Source organism: Vicia villosa, linkage group LG2 (assembly GCF_029867415.1).
Source record: "Vicia villosa cultivar HV-30 ecotype Madison, WI linkage group LG2, Vvil1.0, whole genome shotgun sequence".
Lineage (NCBI taxonomy): Eukaryota > Viridiplantae > Streptophyta > Magnoliopsida > Fabales > Fabaceae > Vicia > Vicia villosa.
The window spans coordinates 151,616,903-151,636,926 of record NC_081181.1 but is presented as its reverse complement, the minus strand read 5'-3'; the positions used below and the strand labels follow the sequence as shown (position 1 = coordinate 151,636,926).

The 20,024-nt window shown below is 33.7% G+C and overlaps 3 protein-coding genes across 3 annotated transcripts; all 3 read right to left on the bottom strand.

Annotated features, from left to right (window-relative positions):
* Positions 1 to 3,716: 3,716 nt before the first annotated feature.
* On the bottom strand, positions 3,717 to 4,280 carry LOC131650342 (uncharacterized). Its single transcript, XM_058920056.1, has one exon. The coding sequence runs from the start codon at positions 4,278 to 4,280 to the stop codon at positions 3,717 to 3,719; it is 564 nt and encodes a 187-aa protein (XP_058776039.1).
* Positions 4,281 to 10,102: 5,822 nt separating this feature from the next.
* Positions 10,103 to 12,181, bottom strand: LOC131647077 (uncharacterized). The gene is made up of 4 exons (XM_058916990.1): positions 11,957 to 12,181; positions 11,673 to 11,805; positions 11,282 to 11,380; positions 10,103 to 10,993 (listed from the first exon to the last, which is right to left on the bottom strand). Exons 1-3 carry the CDS (start codon positions 12,115 to 12,117, stop codon positions 11,324 to 11,326), a joined length of 351 nt encoding a protein of 116 aa, XP_058772973.1. The 5' UTR covers positions 12,118 to 12,181; the 3' UTR covers positions 10,103 to 10,993; positions 11,282 to 11,323.
* Positions 12,182 to 14,439: 2,258 nt separating this feature from the next.
* Positions 14,440 to 18,434, bottom strand: LOC131652481 (uncharacterized protein At5g41620-like). Its single transcript, XM_058922339.1, has 3 exons — positions 17,965 to 18,434; positions 16,722 to 16,847; positions 14,440 to 16,228 (listed from the first exon to the last, which is right to left on the bottom strand). The coding sequence occupies exons 1-3, from the start codon at positions 18,367 to 18,369 to the stop codon at positions 14,714 to 14,716; spliced, it is 2,046 nt and encodes a 681-aa protein (XP_058778322.1). The 5' UTR covers positions 18,370 to 18,434; the 3' UTR covers positions 14,440 to 14,713.
* Between the last annotated feature and the right edge of the window lie 1,590 nt (positions 18,435 to 20,024).

Sequence of the window (20,024 nt, the reverse complement as noted above, 5' to 3'; positions counted from 1 at the left end):
ACCCTATTTTTTCGACTTTCCACAAGGACGTTAAACTATTTGCAGATACATCCTCTTATCAATAAACTCTGACAATTGCTTGCTCATCGTCCTTAAAGCCAACTTTACGATCCAACTTGAATCACAAATTATTATCAATTAACGAGAAATATTATTTTTCAGTTTTTCAAATTTTCAAATTCATTTATCTAAGTTTACAATATCAAATTTTTAAGCTTAAAAGAAATAAGCATTTCATAGATGATTTAACAATATTTATTCACTCATGCTTGAGATTTCGTAACGGAATTTTGCATTGCCTTTGTGTGCAATATATGTAAGTTTTTTTGTAAAGTTTGATTTCCCTTTATTCTTGGGGGCCTAGATGTTTCCAATTCATGTGGAAAGTGGTAAGAGCTTGTGATTGAATTTGTTTGTCATTATCATAAAAGATTCTATTATCATAAATATCATCTACATATAGAATTGTATATAGGGCATCTTTGTACACATTCTAAACTATGCCAACAATGTGTTAGGGCTCTTTTTAGTGAGTAATTAGGGGCTAGTCAATACTAAACATAATGCAACAAGAGTTTATCTTATTTGTTGTTGTGACAATAATAACATTATCATTGTTTTTCTCTTTATTAGTGGAGAACATATGGAAATGATTATTGAAACATATGTTGTCCTTATTTGGTATTTGATTGCTAAAATTCTGCTTTTAGTTTGGTGAATCTCATTGGTTATCTTCATGTCAATGAAGATGCCTCCAACATATGGAATGATTCACACCCACCCTTTTTTCAAAGAGGAAAACAGAACTTGGTTCAATTCTCATTTTATTACATGTGACAGATTTATTACAGCTTGTTGGTAGGTCCTTCATTCTTAAAAATATTGAAAATGTAACAGGAATCAATGAACAATTCATATGGACAATGAACAATTCATAATTACATGGTTAGTGCATTTTCTTATAATCGTTTCATTAAAAAAAAATCAATAAACATTTTTAACAGGGATCAAAAAGTTGTAATAGACATAAAAAATTTAAATTGAATATATAAAATTGTACCGATAATATTTAATTATTTTTTAAAATTCTATTATCTTTAATATGTTAAAACAGAATACATGTTTAGGCGCCAACTTTAGACTAAAATCCCGCCTAAACACGTGCATCGCACGGGGTAAAGTACTAGTTTACGTATAAACCAACTTATTTATAAAAGATAAATTTTTTTTTTTCCTTTAGTACATAACAATGACACTATTTTTACTATATTTTACTCTAAAACTTTTACTATCTTTTACTCTGTATTGTTTTAGTGACAGTATTATAACTATATTCAACAAAGACTTCTCAATCCATACACAGTGTAAAATTCTAAAAATGTCCCTAGATATATTTTCGGAAGCAACTTTTTTTTTTAAAAAAAATTGATTTTTCCGTAGATGCATCTACGGAAGCGTTAAAATCAGAATGTTTCGTAGATAAAGATACGGAACACTCTCTTTACAGACCCTTCCGTAGACGGAAGATTTCATGAACTTAATTAATTTGAGATTTTCCCAATTAATTGAGAAATTAATTTGAGATTTTCCCAATTAATTTGTAACTTAATTTAGAATTTTCTCAATTAATTGGGAAAATTCCACGCTTCCGCCATGAACTTAATTAATTTGAGATTTTCCCAATTAATTGAGAAATTAATTTGCGATTTTCTCAATTAATTGGGATATTCCCAAGAATTACTATGTTTTAAGACTTCCGTTGATGCATCTACGGAAGAGTTCCGTATGTGCATCTACGGAACAAAGCAACGTAAAACCAAACAAATGTTTCTGGAGATGCATCTACGGAAGAACGAGGACAATTTGGTCAATTCGATGGTGTGTAAGAGAGTCATGGGGTGAGATGAGAAATTGTCTATTTTACTCTCTAAAATTTTTACTATCTTTTATTCTTGTATTTTTTTTCTTAATTGTGACATAAATATTGTTATTTTTAATAAAATATACTATAGCAAATTGTTGTTAATTTTTTTTATAAAAATATAACTAATATCAAAATATTTAATATTAATATATTCCAAAATATATCTTTAAACTATATATGTTTTTAACAATAATTAGGCTCTGTTTGATAAAATTAGCGGTTGGGTGATAAGTTAACTTATAGCTTATAAGACATGGCTGATGACTGATAACTTATAACTTATAACTGATGGTGGTGACCGATAGCTGATAAGCTAATTAAAGTGTTTGATAAAATTAACGATTTAACTAGCTGATAAATATAAAATGACATGAAAAGAAATTTTTTAATTAATAATTTAATACACATTTAAAATAATTAAAATTTATAAAGGTATTAATGTAAGAAAAAATGATAAGCTATAAGCTAACACTATTTAAAATAGCGTCTGAAAAATAAGCTATAAGCTAGTAAAATAAACTATAAGCTCGTGATGGTCTATGTTTTTAGAGATATATATTCGGATGCACAAAATCTCAAATTTTACTAAATTAAATTCAGAGATGCAAATGCAAAGTCTTTTTTAGGATGTGTTCGGAGATACATCTCCGAACTGCCTGATTTCAAAAAACTCAACAAACCAAAACATGACAGAACCAAATTCAAAACAAACCAACATTGCATTAAATAAAAACATTCATTACATGGATAGTCACTAAAATAAATTCAAGATTACATATTGTTTTTATCGGGACGTTGCAACATAATAATTATATCCTCGACGGATTTTTGAATCTTCGCATCCACTTCAATCAGACTCATTGATTCATAACGGAGAAAAACACTCCACATAACCTTTAAATTTTCATCTGTCTTCAAATCAAAGTTGGTGAAACGCTGTCAAATGAGGGTTACCGATACTTGAGCTTGACAACTCTGTGATTTTCTGAAAAGCGCAACAGAGTATTGAGTTTAGATATCAGATCTGCGAGGGATGTTTCCTCGGTAACCCTAAACGGAAGTGGCGGCGTCTCACTAATGAAATACACAAATGCAAAGTGGGGATATGAATTCATTCTCTTGTTTTAGTGTGTTGGGTATCAAATAAGGGTTGAGACACACCCTATTGTTGGGTCACTTAGGACCTCAAAAACCATACAAAATCATAAACTTTGTAAACAAGTACATGCAATATATATCCGAAAACTTATCTGAACCAGAAAAAAACATAAATTTTGTCAACAAGCACATGCAATGTAAACCAAAAGCAAACCATTAAATTAATATATATTAAATCGTACCAAGATTACATCGTTGACGATAATACATACAAAAAATGTGTATCGAATACAATATAAAATGCCTCAAAAGATCCAGTATCGCATAAATCAATAGTTGGTGCCGCCTTCGACGCTTTCTGATTTGATTCTCTGTCAAGCTCCATCAATTTTGTGAACTTCATCATCCTCTCCAGAAATTGATCCGACCAAGTTTGTACTTCATTTATTGAATGTGTCATCCACTCCATTGATGTAGCTGGTATTGGACACCCAGGTTTCAAATAATCCTGGACAAAATGTAGTGATTTTGAAAGCCACCATGTGTACATGATGCATCCGGAAGGGTCTTTAGGTGGACCACTCCGTAATAGAAAAAATCTTTTCGAATCTTGGACCCCTTATTGTCATGTTGTTTCGATAATGCGCATTGTATTCCTGCATGATATTTGAAACACTTTCTAGGTGTTTTCGTTTCAAATCTGCAAGTATTTTTCCGGCGCCACTCTGATTAGAGACATGTTCGAAACATTTTTCTTCTCCTCCAGTTTAAGACGACATACGATGGGATGACCGACTAGCTTTGTTTTATAGGCATGGTTATGTGTTCCAGAAATTACATTAAATTTCCACATCTCATCCACGTTACAATATTCACGCATTTTAAATCGACAACCACATTTTCTCTTTCTGGTGTCTTCACGTTTTGACTTCCGAATCTGGGGAACATACATGCCACTTTGCTCACATCTCATGGTTACAAATGTTTGTCTTCTATTTGAACCATTGTCGGACCTTCCAATTACAATACCAAACCCCAATTTCCTGCCCACCATGCGGATCCATTGAAGCATATGTTCGCGAGCAGTAAACAGATGTCTATTTATGAAACGTTGACTAACATCTATCTCGACAACAATCGGTTTAACATCATCCTTTACTTCTTCTGGTTTAACATCATGCTTCACTTCAACTGGTTTAACATTATCCTTCACTGCATTATGTTTTACATCGTTACATACAACAGCTTTGGGAAACATATCCTAGTGAACCATATTTATTAAGAACCAATACAGGAGAATGCTTAAAAGCCAATAACAGATGAATTTGGATATACATATCCAAAATATTGTAGGTGAGTTCAGATATGTATATATGGACCAGGCGGATGTTTTTTCAGCTCAAACTCAAGATTAATGCAAGCAATAAGGAATGAAATGAGAGAACTTTATCTTAAACTGTGGCTTATTTTGCTCCATTTATGTGATAAAATGCAAAAAATATGGTTTAGAATAAAAAATTTGATTGATAATGAATTTTTTTAAAGGGTTTTTTGGTTATGGAGGAGTTTGAAGATTGAGGAAGATGATCTTGCAAGGTGGTCATATATTTAAGTTCTCGCGGGACCTTTTCGAAGATACATCTTCGAAAATATTACTGAGTGGTTAAAAAAATCTTCTAAGTGAAAAAGGTGACTTCGGAGATGCATCTGCGAATTTACCTTTGGGTTTATTTGGAGGCGCATCTCCGAACTAAATTTAAGTAAAAAATAGTATTTGGTGCGTTTGAAAATGTATCTGCAAATTCACCCAAGAGTATTTTAGGGTTTTCAAAGATGTGCCCCATAATACAAGGGTGTAAATAAAAATTGCCAAAAAGTTTAAATGGGAAGTTTTGGTAACGAAAGGCCTTTGTGCGAGAATTGTTTAGGTTGTTCCTTCTACTCTTATGGCATATAGTCACCTTAATAAATCTAAAAATTGCTCTTTCGAATTTATGAAATGACATCTTCAAATGCATCTAATGCACATCAAAATACGTTGTAAGTGAAACACTTTCCATTTTCTTAAAAATTAGTTTGGAAGTGTATCTCGGGACTAACCCATATATTTATTGTGTTTATTTTATAACTTAGTAAATAATTCGGAAGTGTGATTTTGGATTTGTCCAATGTGAAATTGAATAAAATATCATTTTACATGTATTTCACAACTTAGTGAATAATTCGGAAGTGCAGTTTTAGATTTGTCAAGCAAAAATTTAATAAAATACCACATTGCATGTATTCTTCGCTCATGAAGTTACCATCATTCCTCTTTAATCCATGACAAAATCTTCTTTTATACTCAATCAAATTTTCTACTTAAAAATAACATCCGTTTGTTTTTCGCATCAAAAGGAATAAAAGAAACTGGAATTTATGGTGATGTACATGTATTTCCTTACTCATTACTTGTTAGAATCTAATTTTTGATTTGAAAAAACTAACGTTGCATCCAATAGTGTAATTCCAAATTATTGTTGAATGTAATACAAAAGTGTATTTTTTGATTATTGTAATGTTGAATTTGATGAGTTTTTAATTTTTTTCTGTTATGATTGGCTTAGATATGGTGCACCATGACGCTATCCAATAAGTTCTTGTATTTATTGATGTTAAACAGGTTGATGCCGACATCTACCATTTTGGTGAAGAACTTATGGGTTGCACCATTACCAACATATGTTGTTTTTGACATGACAACATGGTGCAGCCTAAAGACATACTTGCGACTTTGAAACGGAAAAAACCTCAAAATGGCTCAAATATCAAGCAAGTATACAATGTTTGTGCCCTAAACAACACGACAATTAGAGGTCCAAGAACTAAAATGCAACAATTGTTGAATTTTTTTTATGATAATCATTATGTATATAGGTGCAAAGTGTGTGAGGAAGAAGAAATTGTCTGAGATGTATTTTGGACTTATCTTCATTCTATCAAGTGGTTTAACATATTTTCCACTGTGCTCATTATAGATTCAACATATAAGACTAATAAGTACAAACTTTGATTTCTGGAAATTGTTGGTGTTACATTTACAAAGATGAATATTTTAGTTGGGTTTTCATTTTTGAAAAGTGAAAAAAGGACAATGTTACTTGGGATTTAGAAGTGTGTTGGACTATGTTAAAGGACCAAGAAAACATGCTAAAAGTTGTTGTCACCGATTGCGATACTGCACAGATGAACTCAATTGCAAAGATATTTCCTACATCATATGCATTACTTTGTAGGTATCACATAACAAAAAATGTGAGAAGTAGACTTAAGCCAGCGGTGGGACCAAACAAATTAAAGGTGAAGATGGTAAAATGGTCAAAGCTTGTGTGATATTGGAAAGCATAATGAATGCCTGGAATGTAATAATAAATTATTTTACGAAAGAGTTATATGACGAATCTTTGATACATTTTAGAAGGTGTGTGAGAAATATCTTAATTTATTGAAATATGTTGAAAGTACAATTCTAGAGTTGAATCTATTCATGCTGCATTGAAGTATTGGTTGGGAAATAACAAAGATAATTTATCTAGTGATTGAGACTTCATAAACCAAATGATTCAAAATCAGCATAACAAAATACAAACATCATTTGGTCGCACAAGGATCTGAAACTTGATCTGATAACTTTTTGGATACGATGGAAGAATTCACCAAGTTGAGCAAGATTGAAAGAGAATCAAATAAGAAAAAGTCAAAGGCGGAATCACTCATAAATATAGATTTAGGTGGTGACACGTGTTTTGATGCATTTTAATTTTTAGGCTTAATACCCTTTTTGGTCACATACTTATGCCTATGGGTCCATTTTGTTCTTCCTCCTTTTAAAAGTTTCAAATTGGTCCCTTACGTTATTAAAATGGTGTTACGTTTGTCCTGACTGTTAGAAACATTAGTTTATTACTAAAAACATGGCTAACATGTTAAGTTGTTGGTGAGTTGTAATGAAAATCATTGTTGAGGTGTCGTTTGAATTATCATTTTATTAGTTGGTTAACGTTATTATTTGAAATATGATGAAATAGGAAGCCCTAGCAGACAAAGTGAGAAGTTTCAAGTGAAGAAGACGAAGAGAGAACGAACGAAGGATGCTCTGAGGAAGAAGAAGAAGACCCAACTTCTAAAAACGGTTAGCTTGCATGTCGCTGTCTAGTATGAATGAGTGTTTATGTTGTAGCGTTTTTCTGAAATGACTAGGTTTCTAGGGTTTTTTTGCCTCTTTTAAAATCTGCTATTGTTATAAATACTTGCGTGAAATGTTGCGTTTTATTGTTTGTAATGTTTGTTTTCTTGTCTTAGATAGAAATGGATGATATTATCACTTTGACAATTCGTCATAGGGGTGACTTTGTTGATTCTGAAAAACTGATTATGTAGGGGGTAATTGTATTGAGTTAGATGTAGATGTGGATAGGTGGTCATACTTTGAATTGATTGCTGTTCTGAAAGATTTAGGTTACACTGAGTTAGACTCTATCTATTACAAAGACTCTTCTGTTGGGATGTGTGTTCTTAAGGATGATAAGGATGCAAATGAGGTTGTTGACCTCTTTAGGGTACATTTGAAAGTTGACATTTACATAGAACATATGTTATCCCAACAATAATATATTGAAGAACCTTTAAATGTGGAGGAAGAAGTCATAGACGTAGAACCTTTAAATGTGGATGAAGAAGCCATAGAGGAAGAACCTTTAGATGTTGTTAATCTGGAGGTAGACTTAGCAACTTAGGACATTTGTTGATATTCACAATTGCTCTAGGGAATACAATGTGAAGATGATGAGTACAAAATGGCTTAGCAAGAGGTTGCAAAACTCATTGAAAAATAATCCTAAGTTGAAGCTAAAGGATGTAAAGGAGAAGGCTCAAAAGAAATGGAATGTGGGGGTTAATAAGACAAAGGCAATTAGGGCCAGATTTGCAGCTAGGGATATGGTTGATGGCTCATTTTTAGGAGATTATACAAGGATATATGATTATTGTCATGAAATTCTAAGGACAAATCCTGGTTCAACTGTAAAGTTAAATGTAACACCAATACAAGAAAATGTTGAGGACAAAAGGCCTTATTTCAAGAAGTTATATATTTGCTATGCTGCTTGCAAAAAAAGTTTCAAGTTGTGTAGACCTATTATTGGTCTAGATGGATGCTTCTTAAAGGGGACTTTGTGGAGGTCAGATTTTGGCAGCCATAGGTACAGATCCCAATGACCAGATGTTACCTATTGCTTTTGCTGTGGTGGAAGGGGAAACTAAAGATAGACCATAGTTGGTCTTGAGGTGTCTTACAACATTTTGATTACTAAGACAAATAAAAAAAAGTAGAACATAAACTTCCAGATCTTCTTCCACCTGATGGTGTTCCTCGAAGCATCCTCTAATTTCATATTATTGTTCCTCAAAATGTTAACCTATTTTTTGGTTTCTTCCATCTCTTGACTAAGCACATCAATCTTCCATTGATCCTTCATCAGGGTTTGCTCAATTTCACCTCTATCTTCTTCATAGAACCATTGAAAAAACCCACAACCAATATTACTGTGACCCCGTACATATTGAGAACGAAAATTGGTATGCATTACTTAAACATTTCAACAACATTCAACTTATCAGTACTGAAACTAAAGCTTATCTTAAAATGTTGACAATCCTAAAATAGCTTTCCATAATTGTTGACAGTTCTTGCCTTACGGTGTATAGCATTGTCTCCACAACGACATAGAGGCTTCCGTGGAAGATTAGAGCTGCTAAATACCTGCGAGTCACTTCGGTTTCTATTTGATGATGACGACCCACGCATAGAGCTCATGATTAGATAACGATTTAGGTTTCAATTGGGGATTTTGGGAACCAATTTCGTTAAGGGTTAATTTGGGGAAATTATAAAACCTGCTTCAACAACAATGGAAGGAGAAGACTGTGATGACTAGACATTCCACTAAGCAACAACTCCATCCACGTCATCTATTTTAACGCCGTTAGCCATTATTTAACGGAAATGACCACTTTCTTTCTTTCGGTTAGACAACGTAAGGGGTCAATTTGAAACTTTTAAAAGGAAGAGAACCAAAATGGACCCAGAGGCATAGGTACGGGACCAAAAAGGGTATTAAGCGTAACTTTTATCTAACAAAGTATTTATGTGGTGACTCACTTTTTATATGTAATATTGGATTGATATTGTCAACAATGTGAACTAGATACATTTTGATACATTTTAATGTATATTCAACATTAATTGTATAAATATTTGATGTTCCATTTTTCTAAAATTTTCTTCTTCAAATTAAAGAGAGCCCCCTTTTGAAATTAGGTTCAGGGAGATAGCCTGTCTTGCCGATCTAAAATTCACACTAAAGAATCTGTTGCGATACCCAAACAATCGAAGAGTTATGAAGCTCTATTATCATTCATCATTGATTGACAACAAATGGAAAATATAGTTCAACAAGTTTGTGCTAAAGACATATGAAGATTTAAGTGTTATGTTGAGTATATTTCACCATTACGAAACAAAAGGTTTAGTCAAGGAGGATGCAAAGGTTGCAAGATCGACCGGAGATATTCTAAAGATGTTAAAATATCCTTAATTATCATTAGATGATGAAATGTAATGTTACATATTTTAAATATGTCACAATTGATATTTGTTCATATAATTTCTTCCCATTTTGGCATTTTGTTTTTTATTTGAGAAACAGAGAATATTCAAGAGATATGTTTTCGTAACAACTATGAAACTAAATTTTCAGATTTGTTCAGCATCATTTTGGTCCGTCTTTAAAATTTGACTAGGGTGTGTACATTTTTTGTACATCCAAAGTGCAATTCCGAATTTTAGAAATATTATTAATTTTTTATCAAAGTGTGGAAGCACTACAAAGAATGCAATAACCAATATCCATTTCTTTTAGGTGAGTTCAATGATAAAAACTTGACTTCATATTTCCAAAAAAAAAATATAATTCAAATTTTATTTAAGATAATTACTAAAATGATTATTAATACTATTTTTAAAATTATTACAATAACAATAATTTCATCTTCCATTTCTTATTTATTAAAAAAAAAGTTAGATCATGAGTTGCATTTCTTTTAATTGTTAGGGTTGTGTAAGTGTTGATGAATGTAGTTGTCTTATCTAGTTTGTTACATCAAGGGTGATGAAACGAGTCGAATGTGTTGGGAATGTATGTTCTTTATACATATTTTCACAGGAAATACCGAGGTTTTAGACTCGCACCTTCTAATATATTGCTCTGTCCTGTCTCGTTTTTTTGGACACGGACATTAACCTAAGTTTTTGCAATTTTCAGACTAAAAGATGCAGTGCACACAGACCCGCCTTGGTTGCCCTCATATTTTGGTGGGATAGCCCAAAATTTTAAGCTTGCGCTCTACGCAATGTCCGCTCCACTCCGCTCCATTTTTAATAGGTTTTTGCAAAGCAGGCCTAAACAAGCGGGACATAATGCCTGTTTGCCAGCTACACAACATGTAAGCGTGTCTTTTCTAAGTTCATAATCCATATGCTAAGTTTGAGCAAATCTTCAAATTTTTCAGCCTGCAAATTATATGTGACTTGCAATTTTCTTGTGCTGAGATTCGTAAATGGAATCAAATTAATTGTTTTGCCAGTAACTTTTCATCAAAGTTATTATCTACTGCTTAGTGCTTAACGTTGTATTGTATTGTGATGACCATGTGTTTATGCCGACTTGCCAAGTTATTGAACATAATGTTCCCCCAATGGAACTAGAAAATTCTACAAATTGCTGCTAAATAAAAACATGTTACCAGTTAGCATTCCAACTAAACAACTTCACAGGATATTCATATTCCAGGATCTCCCACTAAGAACCATTCCCAGCAGGTAGGTTTGTGTCACTTCTTTGCATACTTTACTTTTTCTAAGCATCAATTATTCTTCAAAATAGAGTAATTTAAGTAAGTACTATATTCACTTTGTTGCATTGAAACTTTTCTAAAAAAGCTGCCCAAAAAATTAAAAGAGATTTCCTGTCACTTCTAAGAGATATTACCTATTGTCATTCTTTAATTCATTGATTTATTTTGCCTTATTCTAAGGCAAGTTGCTTCACAAGACATGTATTGTGCTACTCTTATTAGTATATATAAAACAAAAGATTCATTATCAATTATTGCAGGCAACCATACAAAAAACATTTCACATGAATTGATTAGAACACTTACCATTTCAATAATAAAAATGATCACTATTATTGATAGTGAATCTTAAAGAGGCTCATAGAGGCCTAAGACATGTCCATCAATGCACCTCATAGCTGCAACCTGATTGATCACATCAAACCTTATCTTATTATCAATGCTAGGAAGAAAATATTCACTCTAAACTAGTACCAGTAGTATAGCAATAGCATAGCATGATTTGATAAAAGTATACACCTATGAAAAGGTGTGGATGTGTATGCGCCAGTATCAGAGTTCGGCCTGTATGTGTCAGTGTCGATGTTCGGTCACCGGCACTTGCGGTTAAATTTAAGTTTTTTTAAATTATAATTTATATCAAAATATTAGTGTTGGTGTCGTATTTCTGGTGTTCGTGTTTCACAGTAGAAATTACCTTTCCATGGATTTCATATTTGATGGGTCCATCAAGTTCAGCTCCTAATGCCATAAGTTTGGTCACAGTACTATTGATATCTGTCACGGTAAATGATAGCAGTGAAGTATATTCCTTCTGATTGCTTTGGTCACTGTCAATTTCAATTCAATCACAAACAATCAAACAAATAAACTCATGAGATGTTAATCAAACATTCAAATTTGGACTTAAAATATAGCATTAGTTCATAATAGCAAATTATCAAACAGGTAGAGTGCATTGTGGTGAAAAGAGAATTTTACATGGGGGAATGCATGAGAGCAAGCTTAAGAGGACCGGATTGAAGTTCGGCCCAACGGGGAGTGCAAACATTGACGGTAAAATCCAAGCCTTCTGAGTAGAAACGAGCGGCTTTTGGCACGTCTTTGTGTAGTTGTAATAGCCACCTGAACGACGCTGCCATCACCGAGACACCACGGCCCTCCGCGTTAAGCGAGAAACTTACGTAGGTTTGGGTTTCGAACTGACTCACTTCGCTGCTTTCCAGTTGAGTTGGGCCAAAGTTTCAATTTGGGCCTTCCAATCTTATGAAATGGCCCAAAAATATGTAAAGATTAACGAGATTTTATCTTTAAATCTCCCGGTTACAACTAACACCCCCACATATTTCTAAAATACCATGCCGCCCTTGTGTAAATTTAAGTAAAAAATTTGGACAAATATTCAGTAGACCAAATTGAAAACTCTCCTACATAACAAAAAAATTAGGTAGCCTTTTTGAAAAATCCAATGTATCGGATTTTTTTAAAAATATGGTATGTTAAGGAAATTACTGATTATTTTAAAAAAAATTATGTTTATCCGGATTTTTTTTTGCATAAAATATAAAATCGGTAGTTTGCCTAATATCAAAATTTTGAAAACATCTGTAACTTATTGGATCTTTTGTCTATGAGTAAAAAATTTAGTAGTTATAAAAGAGTGAAAATTGAAAGGTTGAGATTTTGCCGAGAATTTTGTACGACTGTGATTGCACCGATTGTTTTTTATGGTTCAAAATGAATCCGAAGTTGTATGAATAGGGGTCATGTCTTGTTAAGAAAAACATCTTACAATGCCGCATCGATTTTTATTTAAAATAGAAGTGTATTTCAACGGGGTGAAACCTCTTATAGAGTTTTGACTCCCCGAGGGCATTGCATGTCTCGAAGTCAGTGACTTTTGTGTCAACATTAGGAGTAACCTCCATATCATCTATAGCAAGCGCCTCTGTAGCCGCATGCAGAGTAGGTGCCTCAATAGTCGTCTCTGAAGTAAACTCTATAGTAGTCGCAACCTCTGCCTCTGAAAGATGGGCACATCTATCGTCTCTGAATGATGGGGCACCTCTATTATCTCTAAAGGATAGAGCACATTTGTCTTTGCCACCATCTGCACGTCATCCAGAACGACTTCCAGAACATCAACTAGCTCATCATCATCTATCATCCATCTAGAAGAAGATCTAGATCCTCTACTTTGGGTTCTGCGGGGTGTACGAAATTGAACTGATTGGCCAAACTACATTGAAACGGACTGACCTATGAGAATCGGGCGAGGCTACTCTCCCCTCCCGGAGATGCGAGTCCTCTACGCCACCTCGTCTTTCTCAAGCCCCCGCAGCAGTAGCTCTATCACACTGTCGACTAGCAATCGTGCCGTCTAATCCTCTGATCTTCACTGCAAAAATAATTTGTATTTAACCTATCAGATTTTTTCTAAATAATGAATACTTCCAAAAAAAATTCAAAAATGCAGCAGTGATGTTTTTTTTTTATTTTTTGGAAACTCAAGAAACATATATGCATTTTTACCGGATTTTTCAAAAAAAAAAATTGAAAAAATGTATGAATATAATTTTTTTTCATAACTGCAGTATTGGTGATTTATAAAATATTTCATTGTTTTTTTTAGACAAATTTCATCTAGTTTAAGGTTGACCGGAGAAATTTGAATAATGTTTAAAAATCAAGAATAATTAAAATATTATTTGATTTAATAACTATTAATAGAAGAAAAATATAGATTTTATATTCAGAAGTTATGTTGGAGCATTTTTTTAGAATAATGTGTGACTAAATGTAAAACTATTATGAAAGAAAATTTGGCTAGTGTTTAAGATATTGTGGCTATACTGGAAATCTTATTACAACATTTCTTGCTATTATTCATAGCATTAAAGTAGCTTGAGATGGTGTTGATATAAACTTTTTGAGTCTGCCTCTCTCACTTCAAAGAATTTGATCAATGATGGTACCCTTTATACATATATCATTTTGGTATTTTGGTATGACATTTGAAAGCTATGTTATAGTAAAAAAAAAAAAAACTAATTGATGAAGCTTGTAATTAGTCTTATTTATAAGAACTTTTAAGCTTATTTTTACTAATTCTCAAAGAATTTTACAACTTTCTGTTCTGCTCCATTTGCTTTGAACCCAAACCCAAAATTAGATGTACCTCAAAACCACTTTCATATTATCCCTCTCTATTGTGAGGTATTTACTTTATCAGCTGAACTACGATGATTTACTGCATATGGAGTTTAGTTTAGGACTACCATATACCCGAATCAGGATTACTTGCTGGTAATTAACTTGTGATTGTGACATGCTTTGTTGGTTTAGCACTTTAGCTACATGCATAAGAATTTGATTTTGCACTTTGGCATGTCAAACTGAAACAAGTGTTGAACGAAAAGAAAAATAGTAATTTCATAAATAAATACTAAAGAAAGTATCCAAAATTGTATATTTGTTTGTTTTTACTTCTAATTAATTGGTTCAATTCTTTCAGCTACATAACATGACAAGATCTACTATACAGAATAAACTCCAACAAGAAATATGTTACAGATACACGGATAAATTATTAACAAAGCAAAAATTACATCAGAAAGGAAGAGATAAAAGAGAGGAGAATGCAGAACCGAACTCAATACTCATAGTAAGTTAGTAACCACCATCAACAAGATTCAACTTCTGGTCAACTTACTGCTAAGCTCTCCGAGTTTTAAACCTCTAAAAGGACCCTTTGAGGGCCTTCAAACGCGATCGCTGTCCCTTGGATCTTGCTTCCAGAAGCTTGGCTTTCAAAGTATTATCCTTTGATCCTGAATGCACTTTGGAAACCTCAGATATATCAAGACTTGCCATCCACTGCCTCACAGGGCTTGCCTGATTCCTCCATCCAGCATTGCTGCAGGATGCCTCGCCATAACTATTATGTTCGGCATGTATGTTAATGTTACCGCCCTCTGATGCCAAAAGTTGACCTCTTATGAGATTATCAATAATGTGATTTTTACTGGTGCTGTGCAATTCACTTGAGCTGTTTTTTCGTTCAAAACCGTCATTTTCACTAATTTCAAAGTGTTCGGGCTCTTCTGATATTCTAGCTCCTTCGACTAGCCTTGTATCTGTGGCCACCGCCTCTTGTGCATCAAATGACTGGGACTTCTTATTCGAATTAGATGACAAGGCCCAAGCCATTTGCTCTCCAAACTTCATTTGCAAGCTAGATGGGATAAGATTTTTAAACCCTTCTCGCAGTATTGGTTTTTTCTTCTTGACATTGGATTTCAATGTCTCATCAAGATTTTTATCCACAATCTCTTCTTCGGGTACTTTAGCTCCGATGTTGCTTGGCTTGTTCAACTCAAAACAATGTGAATCACTGCCTACAGAATCATCGTCGTCGTCATCACCCACAGCTTGTGGTGCACTAACAGCATCATTCAGTGGTACAGACTCCAAAGAGTTCCGGCGATCCCTTACCACTGGATTTTCAATACTTCTACTATTTTGTTTAGCTTTGATAAAAGTCTCTATTTCAAGGCTTAGTTTATCAACAATGGAATTCTTATCCATAAAACCATTTTGAGCTGCTTCCAGTTGCATTTGCATTCGTTCATCCAGCCACGATTCAGATATGTGGAGTACTAAACGATCGTGATCAGCTCTCTGAACCCAATCCTTCTCAGACTTTTGTTTCAATGCATGCACCTCCTGCTCGTATTCATTTATTCCCCTAGCAAACTCATCACAGAGATCCTCTAATAATTTCCTTCTTGTTCTCTCTTGCTCCAAATCTTTTAAAGCACAAGTGAGAGAAGACTTCATCTCAGAAAGCTCCCGAGCTAGTTTCCTGTGTATGCTCTCTGACCGTTTTCTTAATTTCCTCTCGTCCTCGAGTTCATCTCTCACAGATTGAACAGCAGCATGGAGTCGGTCCTGTTCTTTACTCTTTCTGACCAATTTGTCCTCTGCAATTTGCTTCATCAGGTCATCAATCTCATGTCGATCCCCCTGCCGGTCTCGTAACAACTCTTTGACCCTGATGCGTGTATGATCTAGCTCTGTTTTTAATGCTTTTATCAATGATATGTTAGCACCATGTTGTTCTTCCAAACTCCATATTCTGTTTAACACTTTTAACAGTTCTGTAGATGTTTTGAGAGTATAATGTGGCTCCCCAATCCTTCCCTTGAAGTCCAAGGAACTATCAGGAGTGGCTGCAGGATTATAAGGTGTCATCTGCAACCCACAAAATGGCAAACAATAGATGCAATGAAGTATTGTATATTGAACCAAATGATACACAATAAAACCACAAGTACAATGACTACAACTTTGAAATTTTGACATTAACAAATTTGGTGACTTACAAAAAATATTCAGTTTTTAGAACTAAAATGGTATTTTGGCACCAAACAAAACTGTAATACAGCTGTTACTGGTTTGTTTTGTGTGTTGGTATCTTGAAGAAGAAAAATATTATAACCAGATTTCTCAATATGAGGGTGATTACTCAGTAGTCCTAATAGTCTAATTTCTTCCAAGGTAGTTAAGTCATGATTCAAAATGCAATCAATTTTTTCATGTAAAACATAACATCCCTCCAAAAGAAAATTTGTGCTTACTTACATGAGAACTGTCATGTTTCTACTTATATTTTTCATTCTAAAAGTGTTGGTCATGAAAAAATAAGAATGTGTGAGCTGGGGTTGGGGAAAGTGTTGATGCTTACCTCCATGGAACTACCATAACTTGCAGGAGATAGAGGTTGTAGTGCATGGTTGTTTCTCTCAATTGCCCGATGATGTTGCATCAGCGATGCTGCAACATGCCTTCTCAAACTGCTTGCACTAGCTGGCTGATGAAAAAGCACTAAAATATCAGTTTAATCGAACTCTGTGTAAGTCTCTATCAAAATGGTTAAAATCAGCTAGAAATCACAAAAACGACGCGAGACAAATGCAATATATGCAGAAATAGGCCCGCCGCATATTTTATAAATTATATGACCCCCAACACTGTTATAATGCAGCACTTAGAGTGACTACAATTTAATATGAAAACAAAAATCCTAAATAAAGAGATAGCTAATGTGAAATATCTAAAAGGAATCAAGCATATACCGCTGTATATCTAATTATAGTGATGTTCAAATTTATAAACTGGTATACAAGTTTATCAAATAGAAGTGTAAACTGGTATACCATTAGAAATATTCAAGATGTTTGACATGTTCCTCTTTTTATCCGACATAGATACCATATATGACACAATGCATGCTTCATAGAATTCCAATGAAAACTGCTGAGCCATTACTTGCATAAGATTAGCGACCAAACCATGGTAAATGATTTCACTAACATCAAAGCATGTCTCGGTACTTATAGACGAAATGCAAATCAAAATTTTTATGTACAACTACCAATGTAAGCAACTATTATTTGATCCATAAGAAAGGAAGGAAAGGGCATAAAACATGGAAGAAAACAGTAAATCACAGCATTACAATGAATGAAACGGATATTTGCACACTGAGAACTCAATCAAATCTAGTTTACAATTTATATGGAAAATACAATATTAATGCTATTAATCCAGAGAAAGAAGTAAAACACTGACGAATGATGGCAGTGATAAACAAAAGCCTCAAATATAGAATGAATTGCTGATGCAGAAGCAACATTTCATGAATTATAAAGTACAAGTAACATCGAATACAATTCAACAAAGATATTCAAACTGATAAAATCATAATTCCATAACCTAAGGCTTTGATTGGGAGTTTAAAACAAAATAAACCTATCTATGCTCTAACCTATGAAGGATCATGAAAACAGTGCTTCTATGAATAACACCAAAAAAATTATCAAAATCGAGGCACTGGATCATGATATTAAACCATCAACCTAAATGAATAGTAACGCAAACGCTATTGAAGTTCAAAAGAGCAACTCTACTGTAGAAGAAAGTGGAACCTGATCAGGCGAACTCGGAGAAGCATCAACTAAGAAGTTACCGATATCAGGAGCCTTATCCTTATGAAGAGTGTAATGGCCGCGGCGGCGAAGTCTAGAATCGGCGGCGCCACCGTTATTGACAGGACGATGCATTGGAAAGAGCGTAGAATAATGGTTGAATTCCCAGAGAGCCGCCGCGAGCTTCCTAACAGAGACGGTGGCGGCGGTGGTGGGTAGAGTTTGGTGGTCCCGAGTAACGGAACTGGTACAGTGTTTGTTATTATTAGGCAAAAGAGAAAGTGAATAAGAAGAAGAAGAGGGTAATGGAGTAGAAGGGGCTTTACTTTTTCGTAACAAAACCTCTCTCCTTAACTTTATTCCCAAATTTTCCTTCTTTTGCGCCTCCTTTTCCCCACTTTTCATCTTTATTTATGGCTCTCTTGTGCTTTCATTTCTTCTCTCTTGTCAACTCGTTTTACCCTTTATGTTTTCTTTTAATGTTTTCTTGCCGTTTTTGTTGCCTGCTTAATGACACGTGGGTTTTTTCAATAGTGATAACAGTTATATTATATTTTGGCAGAACTCATTAGTATTGTTGATGACAGCATTGTATAATTAAATCAAACAAAAAAAAATCATCTAATATAAGGGTTAATTTTATTGAAAGATAAACACAAATAATTTAGGAAAAAAATGTTTTGGACTGGATTCAAGTTTAAGATACTGAGCTCAGCTAATTTCAAGATAGCTCATTAAATATTGATTATTCTACTAAATTTTTGGGTATGTATCTATGTAAATGAGGGGTCAGGTGTGCATAAGGTATATCCTTATGCACGGTACATAAGTCTCGTACGAGTAATATTTAAATTATTCTGAGTAACATTTTAGTTAGAAACGAGTAATAATATCATAATTCATGAATAATATATGCATTATTTGTACACATTTATTAATTATGAGTAATTATTAATTGTGAGTAATAAGTACACTATTTTGAATAATATTTACATCATTCTGAGTAATATAGAATTTTAACTATTTTGAGTAATATATTTATTGTTCTGAGTAATATTTATACTATTTTGAGTAATATGTATATTATTTTGAGTAATAAATATAATATTTTGAGTAATGTAAATAATATTTGAGTATTTATGCATTGTGCATAAAGATATACCTTATGCACATCAACACATCCTGTAATTGAGGATCCCAATAAAAGAATTCATGGAGGAGTTTGTTCCTTGACTCCCAATATTTTCATTGTTAAGAAGCAAGGTTGACTAATTTAGAAGTAGTATTTTTCTCCTTTGCTCATGGGGCAAAGAGAAAAAAAATGTTTTTAAGCTAATCGTCTAGTTTCTTTCATTCTTAGGTCAATAAAAGTCGTATCCCTTGCATCACGGAGAAGTTTGATAGTGTCATCATGAAGGTGCATTGTAAAACCTTGTCACCATCTTTATCAACTTGCTTATTTCGGGTGGAGACTCGAGGCTGTCTTCAATTGATGGTGATCTCACATCATTAGATTCCTCTTTGACCCCCGATTGATTATGATGTTGCAGGCATTACATTTAGGGTTGAAATTCAAGAGCCAATTTCTTAAGGCCTTTTAAGAAATGCAAATGGAGGCGACCTTTACACACTCCATCTAACTTTGGGATATAAATCTTTTTCGGATAGCACTTATTCCATTTATTTAATTATTTTGTTCTTGATTTATAACACTTTCCTACACTGTAAAATATTATTCTTTAAATATTATTCTTTAAAGTTCCCAGGACTATCCATACTATATAGGAGTAGGTAGTCCTTGTTATATTGGACGTGCGGGTCATCGAAGGGTCATCGAGGTCGTTTGAAGGCAACAGGTAGAGGTACCTTTAGCAATATTCGGAGGGACAATCATCGTTTCGTAGGCAACCATTCGAGGGACTAGATCATATCATCGTAGGCAACATCGTGGGTCATTGAGGGACTTATGATCTTTGCGATGATTTTTACTCGAGGGACTTTTGCTAATGGGTACCTCTACATTCGAGGGACACGACCTTATTTCGAAAGGCAACCAAGAG

What these genes read in the sequence shown, in the direction of transcription:
- LOC131650342 (XM_058920056.1), bottom strand. Translation starts at nt 4,280, where the DNA reads ATGTTTCCCAAAGCTGTTGTATGTAACGATGTAAAACATAATGCAGTG.
- LOC131647077 (XM_058916990.1), bottom strand. Translation starts at nt 12,117, where the DNA reads ATGGCAGCGTCGTTCAGGTGGCTATTACAACTACACAAAGACGTGCCA. An exon ending in GCTCTCATGCATTCCCCCAT is followed by an intron (nt 11,806 to 11,956) that starts GTAAAATTCTCT and finishes TGAAATTGACAG; the next exon opens with TGACCAAAGCAATCAGAAGG. An exon ending in AATATGAAATCCATGGAAAG is followed by an intron (nt 11,381 to 11,672) that starts GTAATTTCTACT and finishes GTGATCAATCAG; the next exon opens with GTTGCAGCTATGAGGTGCAT.
- LOC131652481 (XM_058922339.1), bottom strand. Translation starts at nt 18,369, where the DNA reads ATGAAAAGTGGGGAAAAGGAGGCGCAAAAGAAGGAAAATTTGGGAATA. An exon ending in CTCCGAGTTCGCCTGATCAG is followed by an intron (nt 16,848 to 17,964) that starts GTTCCACTTTCT and finishes CTTTTTCATCAG; the next exon opens with CCAGCTAGTGCAAGCAGTTT. An exon ending in GTTATGGTAGTTCCATGGAG is followed by an intron (nt 16,229 to 16,721) that starts GTAAGCATCAAC and finishes TGTGGGTTGCAG; the next exon opens with ATGACACCTTATAATCCTGC.